This window comes from Rana temporaria, chromosome 4, assembly GCF_905171775.1.
Source record: "Rana temporaria chromosome 4, aRanTem1.1, whole genome shotgun sequence".
Taxonomy (NCBI): Eukaryota; Metazoa; Chordata; class Amphibia; order Anura; family Ranidae; genus Rana; species Rana temporaria.
The window spans coordinates 324,715,065-324,733,500 of NC_053492.1; the positions used below are offsets into that span (position 1 = coordinate 324,715,065).

An 18,436-nucleotide genomic window follows, 5' to 3' on the forward strand; every position below is an offset into this window, starting at 1 on the left:
CCAATGATGGGGCACTGTTCCTCCCATTGATCCCAAAGATGGGGCACGATTACTGTACACCACCACAGTGACACTGTCAGACTGATGTTTTTCTGGATAACCATACAAGTGATGGTCTCTGTGCATCAGAGAAATTCCTTTGGCTCTTATTTAGGCAAGTTGTCAGGCAGTCTGAATTTGTATTGTGTCCAATGGCCCTCTACTGGCTCAGAACGCCTTTCCAGCCGCAGACACTTACTTCTGTGGTGAGAACTGCATAATTGTGAGGTAGGAATAACCTGCCCAGGGTTAACACTGGAGATTGCAGCCACCACAACAGGGGATGAGACAAAGTTCCCTGTCCAGGAAAACAGTAAGCCATCTTATCTGGACAAGATCTTTAGTTGAAGGGCTCTGAAGTGGAACTGGGCAAAGAACTGCCTTGAGAAATGAGACCAGCCAGATTCCAGGCCCAGAAGCCAGGAATCAGGACCAGCAGCCGGGAGAAGCAGCAGCCAGCCCCAGTATACATTAAGGTAAGTGACATCTAGGGCTGGGCCTGGGCATCAAATATTAATATAATGTTGTGTATTTTTACTATTGTTCAGTGACACTCTATTGTAATCTCTCATGACTCCTGGAGGGGACTCTTTCTATCAGTAACTTTCCAATGATCACAGAGAGGGCCTCTGTTAGATCGACCCACCTCCAGGATCCATTAGACCCCATTGTAGTCTCTAACGGGCCTGGTGGGGCTCTTTCTAACAGTGGCCCTCTCTGTGTCCATCAGAGAGACCCCCAATCCTGTATTTGCTTATTGTTAAGAGATCGTGGGAGGATCCCAGGGTACCAAAGACTCCTTAGGGGAGGAGTTAGTAAGATGACCATGTAAGATGTGGGGGCGCCAGAAATATTTCTGCACCCAGGCGCCTGTGACCCTAGGATTGGCCCTGCCCTTACCCCTAACACCTATGCGGACTAACCTATTTTCAGACTGTTCCAATCTGGTCATGTGTTATCTCACCTGTGTGATCCAGCAGCTTATGCAGGGGAGAGGAGCAAGCACCAATAACAACTGTGACATGAGAATCGATGGGTAACATCTGCTTATCAGGCTTTATCAGCCATCGCCAAGCACTTTCTCCCCTGTAGCCGCTGTTGACTGACAAAGGTAAGATCACACGACCAGACCTTAAAATGTTGCCCCCCTCTGAAAAAAGTTCTGCGGACGCCCATGGAAATGGCATATACATAAAGTTCGCCCTGAATGGGCTCTTACCCCTCCTGTGTTCGGCTAGTTATGCCGTGATAAATGCCATTCAGTGTGTCTTCGGTAGAGGCGATAGTGTAGTATGGCTGTGAAGCCGCTTTGCTGAAGCTACCCTGACAGTCAAAATCTGTGTCTCTATAGTAGAAAGCATGTGCAACAGCGCCCTGGACTTTATGATTCACTAAAGAGAGACTGAGTGGATAATTTCTTTTCATCACCCCCCAAGCCTGGATAGAGGGGGCAGCAAGGTGCAATACTTTGCTTGCCCATGACCAAGGGACAGCTTAGTGACGGTTCACTACCAGGAAAGCCACCCTTCACCTATAGCTGGGGGATCAAGAGCAGCCAGGTGCGTTAGCATTTCTCTATGGAGCAGCACCTGGTATTCAGAAGTTGTAATTGTCTGCTATTTGTTCTGTTGTACCTCAATCCCACAGGAGGATAGCATATTTAGTGTGAGAGAGAAATTAGCAAGTACTCAAAATTGCTATCACGTTCTACATTTCTGGGCATCTAATAGAGAGTACAAAAAAGTAATGCAGGTGCAGATTTATTCAAAGTCAATCCTTCAGAGTAGTAAAGGGACTGAGACAAAGATAAAAAGTTTTGGTTTGAGTTGAGCTTCAAGCAATGTATGCTTAAAGGGGTTGTAACAGTCAGGGGTTAACGCCGTTACGATATTTCATTCCACAAACCCACGACAGCTTATCGACACTCCACAATCCAGCAGACAGGACCCATAAGAATTCCCCAGACAAACGAGACACAGCTCTGTTCTCTGGTTCAAACGGAAAGACCTTTTAATGGTAAAATTCAGGCTTTTTATACAGTTAGCAACCAAAAAGCATGCTGCACTAATCAAAGGGACAATGTCACACTCCACCCACAACATCATACAATGGGTACTAACGAGTCCCCCCCAATCCACATCTTAGACAGACATTCTGACTCCGCGATAAGCTATTCTCACCTGCTACACAATACACATTCCTTTAGTAAACATAAGTCAGACGTCTGACCTTTAGAGTGTGCTAACTGACAACACATATTATCATCAATAGAACTGTCACACAATACAGTGTCAATTAGCATAGCATAATGAAACATCTTAGGAGCCAGACTTAATTAACACAATAGACAATAGAATGCAATCACAGCAAGCTTTATCACTACAGCCAGGTAGCTGGAGGTGATTAACATCAATTAACATCTTGACAGTATGTGTCCCCACATTGAATGAATCACACTATTATTGACCGGTTGGGTTCAGAATTAACCACCTGTAATATTTCAAGATATCCTGCAATACATTGTGAATTATCCTTACTGTCCCATCTCATGTAATTCAAGATATCATTTCTCAGTTATCCTATGCCCCTAGTGGACATAGGATGACCCTAGACACAAGAGTCATTGGTGAAGCTGATCCTTCAAGAGCCTCTGGGTCCCACGGGCCATACCGTTACAGGGGTTGTAAAGGATTTGTTTTCCCTAATTAGCTTCCTTTACCTCATCCTTCGATTTTGCTTTTAAATGTCCTTATTTCTTCTGAGAAATCCTCACTTCCTGTTCTTCTGTCTGTAACTACACACAGTAATGCAAGGCTTTCTCCCTGGTGTGGAGAAAGCCTCTTGAGGGGGGAGGGGGCGAGCATGCAAGTCAGGACACTCTCTACTTTGCAGATAGAGAAAGGAGCTGTGTGTTAGTGGACGTCCTGACACTCCTGCTCGCCCCCTCCCCCAGGGCGCTGCTGCACATGCTTTCTACTATAGAGACACAGATTTTGACTGTCAGGGTAGCTTCAGCAAAGCGGCTTCACAGCCATACTACACTATCGCCTCTACAGAAGACAGAAGAACAAGAAGTGAGAATTTCTCAGGAGAAATAAGGACATTTAAAAGCAAAATCGAAGGATGAGGTGAAGGAGGACTGCACTAAGGTAAAGGAAGCTATTTAGGGAAAAAATGTTTTACCTTTACAACCCCTTTAATATCATTCATGTCCATTTTTTACAGAGTCCCCTTGTTGACTGTAAACCACCTGGAAAAATCGCTAATTTGAATGTACCTATTCAATCTTTTTATGTTCTTTTATTTAACTGCATTCTATCATATGCAGACCATTTTACAATTTTTGCAACGTTATTAGTAAAGAGTAACATTTTTTTTATTTCTTTGTTTTACATTTCATTGTCCATTGTGTTTTTTTTATCAAGGAGCTGGGATACTTGCTGTCTTGCTTATAACTATATTCTTGGATAATATTGACTTAAAAGAAGAAGAAGAAGAAGAAGAAGAAGAATCTAGAAGGGCTGACAAAAGAGAATCATTGTGGATGAAAACATTTGCAACAGTTAGGCATCTTCAAGATAAAAGACAAGCTCTTCTTATTCCTTTAACAATGTGGAGTGGTTTTGAACAAGGATTTCTTGCTGGAGACTTCACAAAGGTGCTGTAATCCAATCCTATCAAACAATTTGCCCATGTACTGTATATACATGGTATATGTACTGTGTATGTGTAAATACATTTATACAGTTTATATTGTGGAAAGTCAGCCTGTGGCAGGGTCACTACATTAACCCCCTCTTGACCCTGCCACAGGCTGACTTTCCACAATATAAACTGTATAAAGGTACTTCTCCTATAGCCCTGACTAAAATGTTGGTCATAGATGGATCACATTTTCCTTCAGTCAAGGGGCTGGAAAAAACAACCAGATTCCTCCATCCACAAGTGGAGACTCTCTCCTGACAGAATTCACTGACCAGTTTTAATCAGGTGTACAGAGAGAGAAGGATTTTCTGTTCTATGAAGAGGAGAGCCTGTGTGTGCAGTCTGGATCTCACTGAAAGACTTGCTTGACTGAAACTTTACTGGTTGGTGAGCCTGTCTGTTTGGGTTTTGAAGCGAATTACATTTCTGCTTTAAAGTTATATTAAAGGCAAAAAGTAAGAAAAAAAAAAAGTCACTTACCCATTTTGTGCAGCGGTTTTGCACAGAGCAACCCTGATCCTCCTCTTCCTCTTCTCAGGTCCCCTGCACTCCTGGCCCCTCCCTCCTGTCGAGTGCCCCCAGAGCAAGCAGCTTGCAATGGGGGCACCCAAGCTTCTGCTTCACATGTCCATTCAGACACAAAGCTGTGGCTCGGTCCGCCCCCTCTCTCTCCTTATTGGCTTACTGGCTGTGATTGACAGCAGGGGGAGCCAATGAGAGAGAGTCCCCAGAGAGCCAAAGCTTCCGTGCACATTGCTGATTTGAGAGTGAGCTCAGGTAAGTATTTGGGGGTTATAGAAAAAAATTGGGGGAGAGACAGTAGGTATTAAATGTGACCACATATGGTAAAAAATAGTTTATATCAAATTTTTTTTAGGTTTAGACCTTCTCAAAGGGATGCACGGACATAGGTAGGGATTGCATTGGCAACTATTATCTTGGATAAAATATTAATCTTGGATTAAGTATTGCACTTTGGCTCTGCATCATCTGAATAACTCTTCTCTATCCCCCCACAGGTAATCTATTCTGCTTTCAAAATCCACCTCTAATTACATAGTTATTCAGATTGTAAAAAGACACAAGTCCATGTAGTTCAGGGGTCTCAAACTGGCAGCCCTCCAGCTGTTACAAAACCAGACCCATCATGCCTTGACCTGTGAGAGTCATGCTCATAACTGTCAGCCATGCAATGCCTCATGGGACTTGTAGTTTCACAACAGCTGGAGGGCTGCCAGTTTGAGACCTCTGATCTTGTTTAACTAATAAAAAAAATCATGCAATGCCATATACACAATCCCTTTTCCCAAAGTTGGTCCAGAGGAAGGCGAAAAACCCCAGCAAAGCATGATCCAATTTTCTTACAGCAAGAGGCAATCGGATATTCCCTGGATCAACTTTACCTATAAATGTTAGTACCCAGTTAAACCATGTGTAGCGCCCCCTTACTTTCAGTGCGGGCGCTACACCAAAGTTAGTGGGGAATAGAAGGGTAAGTTACTTCCATTTGTGATTAATGGAAACTCAGGCTGCTGCCCACTTCAGAATCGGTCCTGTAGGTCAGTCTGCGCTCCAGGGGTATGTTATCACCCCTGGGCGGCAGTTGGCACTAGAGGGGTTCTGATGGACCCACCTTCTCCCAGCAGCCAATCAGAGGAGTTCTTCCCTCGTTGGGCATGCTGTCTGGGGCAGCCACTTTTGGCGGGTTGTTCTATGCGGGGCCCGAGTTCCAGGTGCGGTACCCACCTTCAGGGTATGCGCATCCATGGGCCCCACCACCGTGGCCTGCTTCGCTGAGGTTGTGCACCATGCAGAGCCTCATCCTGACATTGAGAGGGGCCCCAGCGACTTGCTGGGTCCCAATCTTCTGTTAAGAGGATCCTAAGCTGGAGGCTCGGCTTAGGGTAACCTAGAACTAGAGGTTGTCCAGGAGGCCTAGACGGACCATCGGGGATCCGGTCACCACACCATATGACCGGTATGCTCAAGCTGTCAGTGGGTGACACTGATTGAACTAACTGGGAGGATTTGCTCAAATTAATCTCACAAATCCCAAGTTGTCCGGCCTGTGGCAAAGGCCCTGAGTCAGGCCTGTGGCAGAGGTCCGTTTCCTCCCAGTGATCCGCAAGTGACGCTCCGGCTGCAAGGCCTGAGATAACCGCCTGTCCGGGGGCACTTTACCCACCCTAATTGGTGCGGCGACGTATTGAGCTATATCATTGCTGAGAGCAGGCTTGCTCTCTCTTCATATCCAAGGCCTGATACTAAAGTTTGTCTACGCTCATCAACCTTTCTCTGTCGTGTGCCATGTTGATGTTGGCCGTGTTGGGCCTTGGAATAAAGCATTGAAAACTGAATTGATGTCTGAACACTTGCTCTTTATTCACACTCACAGAAATCACCCCTAGACCAAGTCAAGAAGGTAACTCAGTAAGCCGATTCCAAACTAATCAGCGGCTCCTTCGGGGTGAGCGCTACACATGTACATTTAGGATAGAATCCAGGCCTTTTTAAAAGCAATCTACTGGACTGGCCGGAACCACCTCTGGAGGGAATCTATTCTGCATTTTCACAGGTGTACATGGTGATCATATCCCCTAGTCTCCTCTTCTCAAAAGAGAATAAATTCAGTTCCTCTAATCTTTCCTCATAGCAAAGCTCCTCCGTGCCTTTTATCAGTTTGGTTGCACTTTCTCCAGTTCTCCAATATCCTTTTTGAGAACTGGTGCCCAAAACTGAACTGCATGTTCCAGATGAGGTCTTACTAGGGGCAACATTATATAGCTTTCTCTGGAGCCCATACCTCTCTTAATACAAGAAAATACTTTGCTCGCTTTGGAAACTGTAGCTTGGCATTGCATGCTATTATTAAAGCGGATGTGCCATTAAAAAAAAATATTAAAAGCCAGCAGCTACAAATACTGCAGCTGCTGACTTTTAATATTGGGACACTTACCTGTCCTGGAGTCCAGCGCCGTCCGCAGCAGAGGATGAGCGATCGCTCATCTCTCTGCTGCTCCCCCCGCCATCCTCAGTGAGGGAACCAGGAAGTGAAGCGCTCCGGCTTCACTACCCGGTTCCCTACGGCGAATGCGCGAGTCGCGCTGCGCCCGCCGATTGGCTCACACGCTGTGTGCTGGGAGCTGAGTGTTCCCAGCACACAACGGGGGAAAGACGGGAAGTCTGGAAAAACCCATCTTTTGCCCGAGACATGTGGCCGGAAGTGGGTGCAAATACCTGTCTTTAGACAGGTATCTGCACCCCCCTCCCCCCTGAAAGGTGTCAAATGTGACACCGGAGGGGGGGCGGGTTCCGATCAGCGCGAGTTCCACTTTAGGGTGGAGCTCCGCTTTAAGCTTATGAGCTACCAAAACCCTCAGATCCTTATCATCGATTCCCTCGGTTGTACCCCCCCCCCCCCAGTATGTATGACATTAAACCTCATTTGCCACGTAGTTGCCCAATTAAACAGCACATTGAAATCATCTTGTAAATTGGAGGCATCCTGTAAGGGCATTATTCCACTGCATAGCTTGGTGACATCTGCAAAGACTGAAATGGTACTTTTAATACCAGACCCATTATCATTGATACAGATATTAAAAACTAAGGATACAAACACTGAACGTTTGGGTACACCACTAACCGGGGGATGTGGTCTGGACATGGCCAAGTGTTACACTCAATCATTGCCTATATACAGCGGTATGTACTTGGGAAAGAAGTGTAAAAAAAAGACGCTTTGCAAACCACCCAAGACAGACAAATCCAAAGCGGAGATTCCACATTTATTTACGGGCACAACTAAACCCAGCTCTGGGCCCAAGATGGTGACTACATGAGGCCGCATGGCAGAGGCCTTCTCCTCTCGGGTGCCTTAAACATCCCTGGCTGGCATCTTCCAGGTACTCTGACTCCTATTCCGAGATCCCCTTGGCACTGGTATCGGGCAGACAGGTCTCTCCCTCGTACCCTAGCCAGGTACACCTGCTTGGATGGATGACTCAGACCTCCGGACTCTCCTGCAAGCCCTCCCCACCAAGGCTGACATAGAAGTCCTTATCCCAAGGGTTAAAGAGGCCAACCACAAAGACCTACAGGTAGTCTGGACTGAAGTACAGGTGCTCCCAGACCGATTTACAGCAGAGGAGACGGCGACTACAGCCTTGGAAAAACAGGTGTTGGAGCTAGAAACTGCCCGCGACTCTCAAACTGAGGTGACCATGACCCTGCAACTGTATTTGGAGGATTGGAGTCGTCGGAACAACGTGCAGCTCCATGGCCTTCCAGAAGCTACGGCACTGTAAATCTGCGAGAAACAGTTTTAGCCAGCTTCCACTGGATTCTTGACGCTGCTCCACCTGCAAACATGAAGCTGGACAGAATACATACACTGGGTCCTAAATCATCAGACCCAACAGACCGCAGGATGTTATTTGCCGCCTCCACCATTACACCCACAAAGAAGCTATCCTTCGCAAGGCTTGGAAGACAGGTGAGGTGGACTTTGATGGAACTCAAATCAAGATTCTGCCGGATATATCCCTGGCTACACTGCAGCATAGAGCTTTTCCCCACCCGGTCCTGGACCGGGTCAGACAGCTGGGACATACCTACTGTTGGGGTTTCCCCATCGCAATCACGGTTCGCAAGGGCTCCCCTTATTTCCCCCTCCGTTCCCAGGTGGACATGCTTTGCTAAAGGTGGATCCTTTTCCAGTGCCCAACTGGTTGCAAATGCTTTTGCGGATTCCGGGACATCGGGGCGCCTTCTCATCCCTCCCCGGCCTGCCACCCAACATGCCCAGGGCCTGCCGAAGTTCCAGGGAAATATACCCAGAGGACCCTCTGGAGTTCTGATCCGAGGTAGTACTGGATCTCTGAGTGGTGCTTTGCGGTCTCTTCAGAACTCTTTTAAACATTTCAAGTTGGACCATCTGCTCTGACTGTGAGTAATTCTCTATATGATCCGGCTATATAAAAAAAAATGTTTGCATTAATACAAACTTGGAGTGTTCTGAAGACTGTTCTTAAGACTAAACGTTGTCTACTTTCCCCATTGTGACCGCTGCGGTCCGCCTTAATACTATCACTATAGCTAAGGACTTATTGCAATTCAGATGACTGACTGATCATCAATGTTGGATGCACTGGACACACCTTTACATGATGACTGGAAGATTTAACCATGCTGCCAAAGTTGTTTCGGTTGCAAATGTCCACCTAGTCTGTGTCCTGGCGGGCATGTTGAGGGATCACTGACAGGAACGATGCCTTTCACAATCATCTCACTAGCTGGGCCTCACGGACTGGCTCAGGGGGTGCAATTCAGTTGAAGTCTATGTGAACGAACAGTCATTTTTATTTTCACTACTATTCTGTGTGGATATGCATGTACCATTTACCCGGGGTTCAGGGTATTGGATTTCCCTCCATAGGCTGGTCCAATCCCTCCCATATAGGGGGTTGGACTGACCCATCATGGATGGATCTCCCTGCCTGGACTACTCCAGTGCTTTCTTTGTGGCCAAAATGATGTTGCATGAGCGGAAGGGTTGGAGGTGGATTTGCCTGTCTGGTTTGGCATGGGAAGGTTGCTACATTGACTCCAGTGTCTCTCCATTTCTGGATCCAGTGGGCTTCAGTGTCCCGGGGAAGAGATGGGGTGACCCTGCCACGTTTAGCTTGGATGAATGGTGCCATGGGTATCTACTGTCAAGATGGGCAGGTGTATACGCTGTGCTCAGCTCACACATGAACAGAGGGAAGGGCAGATGTTGATTGCAATCTCTACACACTATGGGGCTGATTTACTATGCTCTGTGCGCTGCGCTGGTTCATGCCTTAATTAGTGCGCCGGGTGAAGCCTTAATTAGGCGCATGAACCAGCGTAGCAGCCGGCGCATTGAAAGTAATATGTAAAGCCGCGCCGATCTCCCTATAGAAGTCTATGGGAGAAATCAAAAGTGTTATTATTAAAGGCTAATCTGCAAGTTTTGTCCTAAAAAGTGTTTGGGGACTTCAGTCCTGCCCCAGGGGACATGTATCAATGTTTTTTTTTTTTTTTTTAAACGGCCGTTTTTTCGGGAGCAGTGAAATTAATAATTCTTAAAGTGAAACAATAAAAGTGAAATATTCCTTTAAATTTCGTACCTAGGGGGGGGTGTAATGTCAGCATGTGAAATAGCGCATTTTTCCCGCACTTAGAACTGCCCCTGCACAAAGTGACATTCAGAAGGAAAAAAAGCCATTTAAAATTCACACGCGGCTATAATGAATTGTCGGCTCTGACAATTCTGACAGGATTAATTCATAAAACAAAAAAAAAAATGTGTAGGGGTTCCCCCAAATTAAATTACCAGGCCCTTCAGGTCTGATATGGATATTAAGGGGAACCCCGCCGTAAAAATAAATAAAAAAAAGACGTGCGGTTCCCGGCAAATATCCATACCAGGCCCTTCAGGTCTGGTGTGGATTTTAAGGGGAACTCCACCCCAAATTTAAAAAAAAAAATGGCGTGGAGTCCCCCTAAAAATCCACACCAGACCCTTATCCGAGCACGTTGACCTGGCCGGCCACAGAAAAGAGGGGGGACAGAGTGCGGCCCCCCCTCTCCTGAACCGCACCAGGCCACATGCCCTCAACATGGGGGAGTGTGTGCTGTGGGGGAGAGGGGCACTGCCCCCCCACCCCAAAGCACTCTTGTCCCCATGTCGATAGGGACAAGAGCCTCTTCCCGACAACCCTGGCCGTGGTTGTCGGGGTATGCGGGCGGGGGGCTTATCAGAATCTGAGAGGCGCCTTTAATAAGGTGGCCCCCAGATTCCGGCCCCCCACCCTATGTGAAGGAGTATGGGGTACATTGTACCCCTACCCATTCACCTGGGGAAAAAAATGTAAAGAAAGAAAACACAACACACATTAATAAATTCATTTATTAGTCTGCCGGGGGTCTTCTACCGGGGCCCCCCACCACCACCCCATTAGGCCCCGGGCTTCGCCGTCTTCTGCCGGAGCCCCCTTCACCATGAGGCTCCTGCCTATGGGGGAGGGCTCCGTCGCTTTCTGCGGGGGGGTTCACCTACCCCCCCCCCGTCTTTCACCGGGCTTCTACGTTGTTTTCCGCCGGGGGGCGACACCCGCGGGCTTCTGCGATGCCTTCCGCTTCTGCCTGTCTCCTCCGCGGAGCACAGGGCTTTCTTCCGCCGGAGGGCGCCACCCTCCGGGCTTCTGCGGTGCCTTCCGCTTCTGCCTGGCTCCTCCGGGAGCACAGGGCTTGTCTCCACTGTGTTCTCCCTTCTCTTCCATTCGATGTTGACACGACGAGGTTCCGCGCTGGAATGCCGTCTGCGCAGCGGGCATCGACTTATATAGGGCAATGCCACCATGTGACCTCAACCCATGTGACATCACATTCCCATCATGCCCAGGGAATGTGATGTCACATGGGTTGAGGTCACATGGTGGCATTGCCCTATATAAGTCAATGCCCGTCACTCACACGGCATGTCAGCGCGGAACCTCGCCGTGTCAACATCCAATGGAAGAGAAGGGAGAGGACAGCGCAGACAAGCCCTGGGCGTCCCCGGAGGAGACAGGCAGAAGAAGGAACAGAGAAGAAAGAAGACGGAAGAAAGCCCTGGCTCCGCGGGGGAGCCAGGCAGAAGAGGGAGCAGAGAAAAGACCGGGGAGTTGGCGCACCCCCGGCAGAAGACAAAGAAGACCGGAACCCTGGCGGAAGGCACCGGAAAGACCGGGGGATAGGCGCCATCCCCCGGCAGAAGTCGCCGAAGTCCGGATGGCCCCCCTAATGTAAAAGAGCTTAAATGGGGTGGGGGCCCCCGGCGGAAGGCTCCGGAGAGGACTGAGGGATGGCGCCCTCCCCCGGCAGAAATCACCGAAGCACAGGGTCCTGGCAGAAGATCGGGAGAGAAGAAACCCCCCCTTGTGACAGAGCTAAAGAAGAAAGGGGGGGCTCCGGAGCTGATTAATAAAATATTTTATTCTGTGTGGTGTTTTATTTAACTTTACATTTCCCCCAGGTGAATGGGTAGAGGTACGATGTACCCCATACTCATTCACATAGGATGGGGGCCGGCATCTGGGGGCCCCCTTATTAAAGGGAGCTCGCAGATTCCGATTAGCCCCGCCCGCATACCCCGACAACCAATGGCAAGGGTTGTCGGGAAGAGGCTCTTGTCCCTATCGACATGGGGGCAAGAGTGCTGTGGGGTGGGGGGGCAGTGCCCCCCTCCCCCACAGCACACACTCCCCCATGTTGAGGGCATGCGGTCTGGTACGGCTCAGGAGGGGGGGGCGCTCGCTCGTCCCCACCCCCATTCCTGTCCGGGCCAGACTGCGTGCTTGGGATGAGGGCTCGGTTTGGATCTGGGGGGGGAACCCCGCGCCGAATCGGCGCGGGTTTAACCCCTCACGTTCCGGACCAAGCCTAAGAGCCTAATGTACCCCTGGAGGGGAACCCGCGCCGATTTCAAGTTTGAAATTTGGCGCGGAGTTCCCTTTCATGGCTGAAAACAGCTCGGAGATTCCCGTGCGCCGCGTCTCGCAGCGCAATCACGGGTACGCCGCTTGATATTTACCAAGATTTTCATGGCGTACTGACACGGCGCACGGGAAGCTCCGAAATTTCTCTCTACGCATGCCCAGTATGCAAATGAACCTCCCTAGGTTCAGGCGCACTGTGCAAGCGTACGGGGATCTGTTTTCAAAAAACACTTTCACTTTCAATTCGGCCCGCCAAACACTTTCAAACACATGTCACTTCACTTCCCCTGCATCCCCCCACCTCCCCCCTAATAAACTCCCGCCCAAACCCCCGCAATTTACATTTCAATGTGCCGTGCGCCAGGTCTGTAGTGGTGCACAATGCACCCTCTCCTGGGCGCACGGAGCACATTAGTAACTACTGAAATACACTGCACTAGCAGCGTATTTCAGTAGTAAATGACCAAACGGCTGCTACTCCTGCTTTTACTCCATGAGTCATGGAGTAAAGGCTTGGTAAATCAGCCCCTATGTGTTGTTCCACTCTGGGTTCAGGTTACATCTCTAGATGCCTGTTAGATACAGTTTAAATTCCCCCAACCTTTTTATACTGTATTGAGGGATTTTTTTTATTTATTAATAAATCTTTTATTACATTTTTTTCTTCTTCACAAAAAAACAGACAAAAGCGCAAACAAATAACAAGTAGCCCCCCTGAATGTTTACATGTATATACAGTATCTTCCTTTCTTTATAAGCAGGTGTTCACCCCCAAAAAATGTTTTTCTTTATCTACCATTCCATCCAGCATTTTAGCGTCAGCTACAGTATGCTTTTTTTTTTTTTTTTTTGCGCTGTACTTACCGTTTAATCGTCCAGTTTCAGCCTCCGGCGGGGAAATAGGCGTTCCTATGAAGAGGGGAACATGATTGACGTCTATGGCACGTCACGCATTCCGAAAATAGCCGAAATAGGACTCGGATATATACGGCGCCTGCGCAGTCAGCTCCTAGTCTGTGCGCAAGCGCCGTATAGCGCAGCGAACAGCCGAGTCCTACTCCGGCTATTTTCGGAATGCGTGACGCACCATAGCCGGACGTCAATCATGTTCCCCTCTGCATAGGAACGCCTACTCCCCGCGGGAGTCTGAAACAAAACTGGACGATTAAACGGTAAGTACAGCGCAAAAAAAAAATGCATACTGTAGCTGACGCTAAAATGCTGGATGGGATGATACATAGTTGTTTTTTAGGGTGAACCTCCGCTTTAAATATAAAACCACAGAAAAAAAAGCGAAAAAAAAAGCACAGGAAATATAATTGGGGGGGGGGAGTGGTTAGGGCAAGGGGGAGGAGAGAGAGAGAGGGAGGAGGAGAGAGAGAGAGGGAGGAGAGGAAGAAAAAAAGAGAGATCTTTAAGTGCTATACCCAAACAAAAAATACATATATTATTATATTTAGATAAATATCTGTGTTTAAGTGCACAAAAATTCCCCTTCCTGGTAGTTAGTCCTACTTACGTAGCAATACATATTACAATTAATTTCCTTGCTCCCATACTGTTAGGCCCTGTACACACGATCAGTCCAAACTGATGAAAACGAACTGAAGGCTGAAGTCTGATGGTCTGATGGACTGATGGTCTGATGGTCTGATGTGCCTACACACCATCAGTTCAAAATTCGATCGAGTCCAACGCGGTGACGTAAAACACAACGTGCTAAAAAAACGAAGTTCAATGCTTCCAAGCATGCGTCGACTTGATTTTGAGCATGCGCGGGTTTTTAACCGATGCTTTTGCGTACTAACCATCGGTCTTGACCGATCAGACATCAGTCCATCAGTCCGATTTTAAAGCAAGTTTTAAAACTTTGGTCTGAAGGACAAAAGTCTGATGGGCCATACACACGGTAGGTTTGGACTGATGAAACTGAACTTCAGTCCGTTTTCATCAGTTTGGACTGATCGTGTGTACAGGGCCTTAAGCATCTGGGAGTACTCACTCTCTACAGATGCCCTCTGTGTTTTTAGTTAATGTTGCAGGTGGTAATAGAGATGGGATGGATACAACTGCACATTTAAGCTTGATACCATAGGTGGTTTTTCTTACGAAAACCTAAATTCAGATTGCTTTGCTGTTACTAACCGCAGGTGACTAGATTGCGGGGATTGGGATAAAGAGCTCTTACCGTTCCACACTGTTCATGGAACTGGCACATCTCAATTATGTTATGTTTACCTTTAGTCATTAATACTTTGCGCCCTATCTGTTGTTCGTGTAACTACTGGAGTTTGCCAGGGGCTCCATGCCTCAGCTGTGTTTAACCACTTCTCCCCTTAGGCCTGCACTCAGGCGGTCTTTTAAGCCAATTTTGAGTGTTCTAGTGTGTTTTTCCACTTGCTGCCCTAGAGCGAGCTGCTACGTTAGCTTTATTCTCCTTGATCTTGATCACCCTCTTTTTTTTATTTTTTGTTATCTCCTCTCCTGAGTTGGTAAAGCGATGGACACCCTAGGTTTTGTGTCTCTGAATGCCAAGGTACTCGATACACCAGAGAAGAGACTTCTGCTTCTGCATCACCTGAAACAAATGAGTGTAGATGTTGCATTCCCCCAGGAAACACGCTTTAGAGATGGCAGCCTTCCTTTGCTTAGAAAAGGTATTATCCCCTGACTTACCATGCTACCAATACCTTGGCTAAGTCTCGGGGAGTTTCTATTATGATCTCAGGTAAAGTTTCATGGAAATGTTCAGACTCTCTCGTGGATGGTGGAGGTCGTTTCCTACTCCTGAGGCCTGGTACACACGATAGGATTGATCCGCGGATTGATACCCTGTCATATAAGGATATCCACGCATGCGTCGAATCATTACGACGCATGCGAGGGATGGGTTCGGACGGATCGATCTGGTGAGTCTGTACAGACCACCGGATCGATCCGCTGGAGCCGATTCCAGCAGATAGATTTGTTAGCATGTCTACAAATTTTTATCTGCTGGAAATCGGAAATATCCGCTGGAACGTACACACCAGGGGATCTATCCGCTGAAACCGATCCGCTGAGATTTTTCAGCGGATGGATCCTCTCGTGTGTACGGGGCCTAAGAGGTACGATAATTGGTGTCAAGGTAACCTTGGCCACTATTTATGCTCCTAAAATGCAACAGGACCTCTTTCTCAGGCCCCGTACACACGAAAGGATCCATCCGTTGAAAAATCCAACGCGGATCCCAGCAGACAGAGAATGCAGTGACGTAGAAGACACCGACGTTCTCAAACACGTAAGTGCAATGCTTCCACGCATGCGTCGAATCAATTTGACGCATGCGCGGGATTTCGGGACGCTGGTTACACGTCATAACCAGCAGACATGTCCGATTAGGTGTACTAACCATCGGACATGTCCGACGGACATGTTTCCAGTGGACAAGTTTCTTAGCTTGCTAAGAAACTTTTGTCCGTTGGAAACCTGTCCGCTAGGCCGTACACACGGTCGGACATGTCCGCGGAAACTGGTCCACTGGTACGCTGCCTTAATGTCCCTCTCATACCCTGCGTAGACACATCTTCCGGTTCTTCTTTGACTCTTCCTGGCACACGTAAGCGCATCTCAAAATATCTACATGGAGCTCAGCTGGTTGACATATGGAGACTGCTGCACCCCGGTGAGAGGGACTACACCTTTTTCTCATCTCCACAAAAAACATATTCTTGTATAGATTCTTTTTTTGTTCCACATAGCCAACTTTATTCTGTTGTTGAAACTTCAATTGGGTTGATTACCTGGTCAGACCATGCACCGGACATTTTGAAATACAACATAACAGACTTCAAACACTTCAGTACAGAGACGTGGAGACTGAATGAAAGTCTCCTCCAGGCCCCTGCCATTTTCATGGACATTCTGAAGGAGATAACATGGTATTTCCAGGTAAATGATACTCCTAACTGTGACCTGGAGTGGTCTGGGAATCTTACAATTCGGTGATAAAAGGGGTTCTGATCAAGCATGGTGCCCGGGTGAAATGATAAAGAGAAGCGCAGTTGTCATCTCTTCTTGCAGACATTTAACTCCTGGAACCTCTGCATATAAACACATTCCCTCCCCAGACACTGAACAGGAAATCCTGTATCTACATAACCGGATTTCTGACCTTCTCCTTTACAGGGCTAAAGCAGGGTTAAAAAGGGGTCAAAAGTACTTTTTTAATAAATGTGGCAAGCTCCTAGCGAGATCCCTCCGCGAACCTCTTCCCAAACACATAGCCCAGTCTTCCTGCGATTTCTACTCTTCTCTGTACAACCTGAATCTGGACCCTCCATCCCCACCTAGAATTACTGATTATTTGGAGGCCTCTGGAATGCCTCTGGGTCTTTCATCCCCAATGCGGCAAGAATTAGAAGTCTTAATCATGCTGGAGGAACTGCAAACAGCAGTTGGCTCAGCTAAGTCTGGTAAAGCGCCGGGCCTGGATGGCTTTATGGCACAATACTATAATCTCTGGGTCCCTACTTGGTCAAAATGTTAAATACCCTAGGAGACTTAGTATCCAAGATACTGGCCTCCCACCTTCAAATGAATCTACCCTCCCTGGTCCATTTAGACCATCTGGGATTTGTCCCGACATGGGAGGCAAGAGAAGACACCACTAAGGTTTTTAACCTGATACATGTAACTTGTCAATCCCCGACACCATGTGTATTCTTGGGAACAGATGCAGAGAAAGCTTTTAACTGGGTCAACTGGCAATTCATGTTTGCGGTTCTGAGACATATTGACTTAGGAGACAACATGCTCCGCTGGATATTGAGTATTTACTCTTTCCAAGTCACAAACGGGACTAGACAGGGATGCCCCTTGTCACCCCTCCTATTTGCCCCTACATTAGAGCCCTTCCTATGTACTATGGCCCGGATTCACAAAGCACTTGCGCCGACGTATCTCGAGATACGCAGCGTAAGTGCAAATATGCGCCGTCGTATCTGTGTGCCGTGCCCACAAAACTAAGATACGCCTGAAAATAGGCTTCATCCGACCGACGTAACTTGCCTACGCCGGCTTAGAGTGGGTGCATATTTACGCTGGACGTATTTGGCGCTCCCATTGATTTTCTATTCACATATGCAAATGAGGGAGATACGCCGATGAACGTACGTCCGACACAGTGCGCGTAAAGTCATACGTCCAGCGTAAAGTTATGCCCCATAAAGGAGGTGTAACTCAGCAGCATCCATGCAAAAGGCTGCACCAGGGAACACAAGCCGACGTATTTTACGTAGGATGTGAATATGACTAGGCGTAGGTTACGTTCACGCCGTAGGCAGTGATCCGACGTATTTTAGGCAGTTGTTCCGACGTGATTGTGAGCATGCGCACTGAGATGCGCCCACGAGATGGCGCATGCGCAGTTGGCGATACGTATCTGTCTGGCTCTTGGTCCATCATTTGCATGGGGTCACGCCTCATTAGCATGGCTCATGCCCACTTCCACTTACGCCGACTTACGCCTTGGAAACCCAGCGCAGATTGGGAAGCACTGGCTTTGTGAATTCAGTGCTTGCCTCTCTGCGCTGCGTCGGCGTAGCGTAAAGGAGATACGCTACGGCGGCATAAATATGCGCCAGTGTCTGTGAATCCGGGCCTATCTGTTTAAACCCTGATATACAAGGCATGTGCATTGGGCGATTCCAACATAAGATCTCGGCTTATGCCAGTGACATGCTTTTTTCTCTGACCAACCTGTTAATCTCCCTTCCAAATCTGTTCAGAGAATTTGAACTATACAGGTCCCTCTCTTACCTTAAGATCAACTTTTCGAAGTCTGAAGCTATGGGTGTAGAAATTTCTTCCTCCCTGCTCCAGTCTTTGCAGCTCAACTTTAACTTTGGGTGGACAAACCGAGCCCTGAAATCAGGGCCCGCCTTAGGTGTACAGGCGCCCTGTGCAAGATAATCCTGTGGCGCCCCCCCAAATGGCCCCTGTAAAATAAAGTATAGGGTGGTATTGGGACGGCTGGGGCGATATAGGGCAGGTTGGGGTAATATAAGGCAGGTTGGGGTGATATAGGGCAGGCTGGGGTGGCATAGGGCAGGATGGGGTGGTATAGAGCAGGGTGTGGTGGCATAGGGCAGGTTGCGGTAGCATAGGGCAGGTTGGGGTGGTATAGGGCAGGCTGGGGTGGTATAGGG

General features: G+C 48.0%; 1 protein-coding gene across 1 annotated transcript in view; it reads left to right on the forward strand.

Annotated features, from left to right (window-relative positions):
- The window catches only part of LOC120935736 (protein unc-93 homolog A-like), a 728,663-nt gene that overhangs the window by 500,752 nt on the left and 209,475 nt on the right, over nucleotides 1–18,436 (forward strand). The window contains exon 5 of the mRNA XM_040347796.1: nucleotides 3,465–3,697. Within this exon, the coding sequence (XP_040203730.1) occupies nucleotides 3,465–3,697 (233 nt within the window). The remainder of the gene's footprint in view (nucleotides 1–3,464; nucleotides 3,698–18,436) is intronic.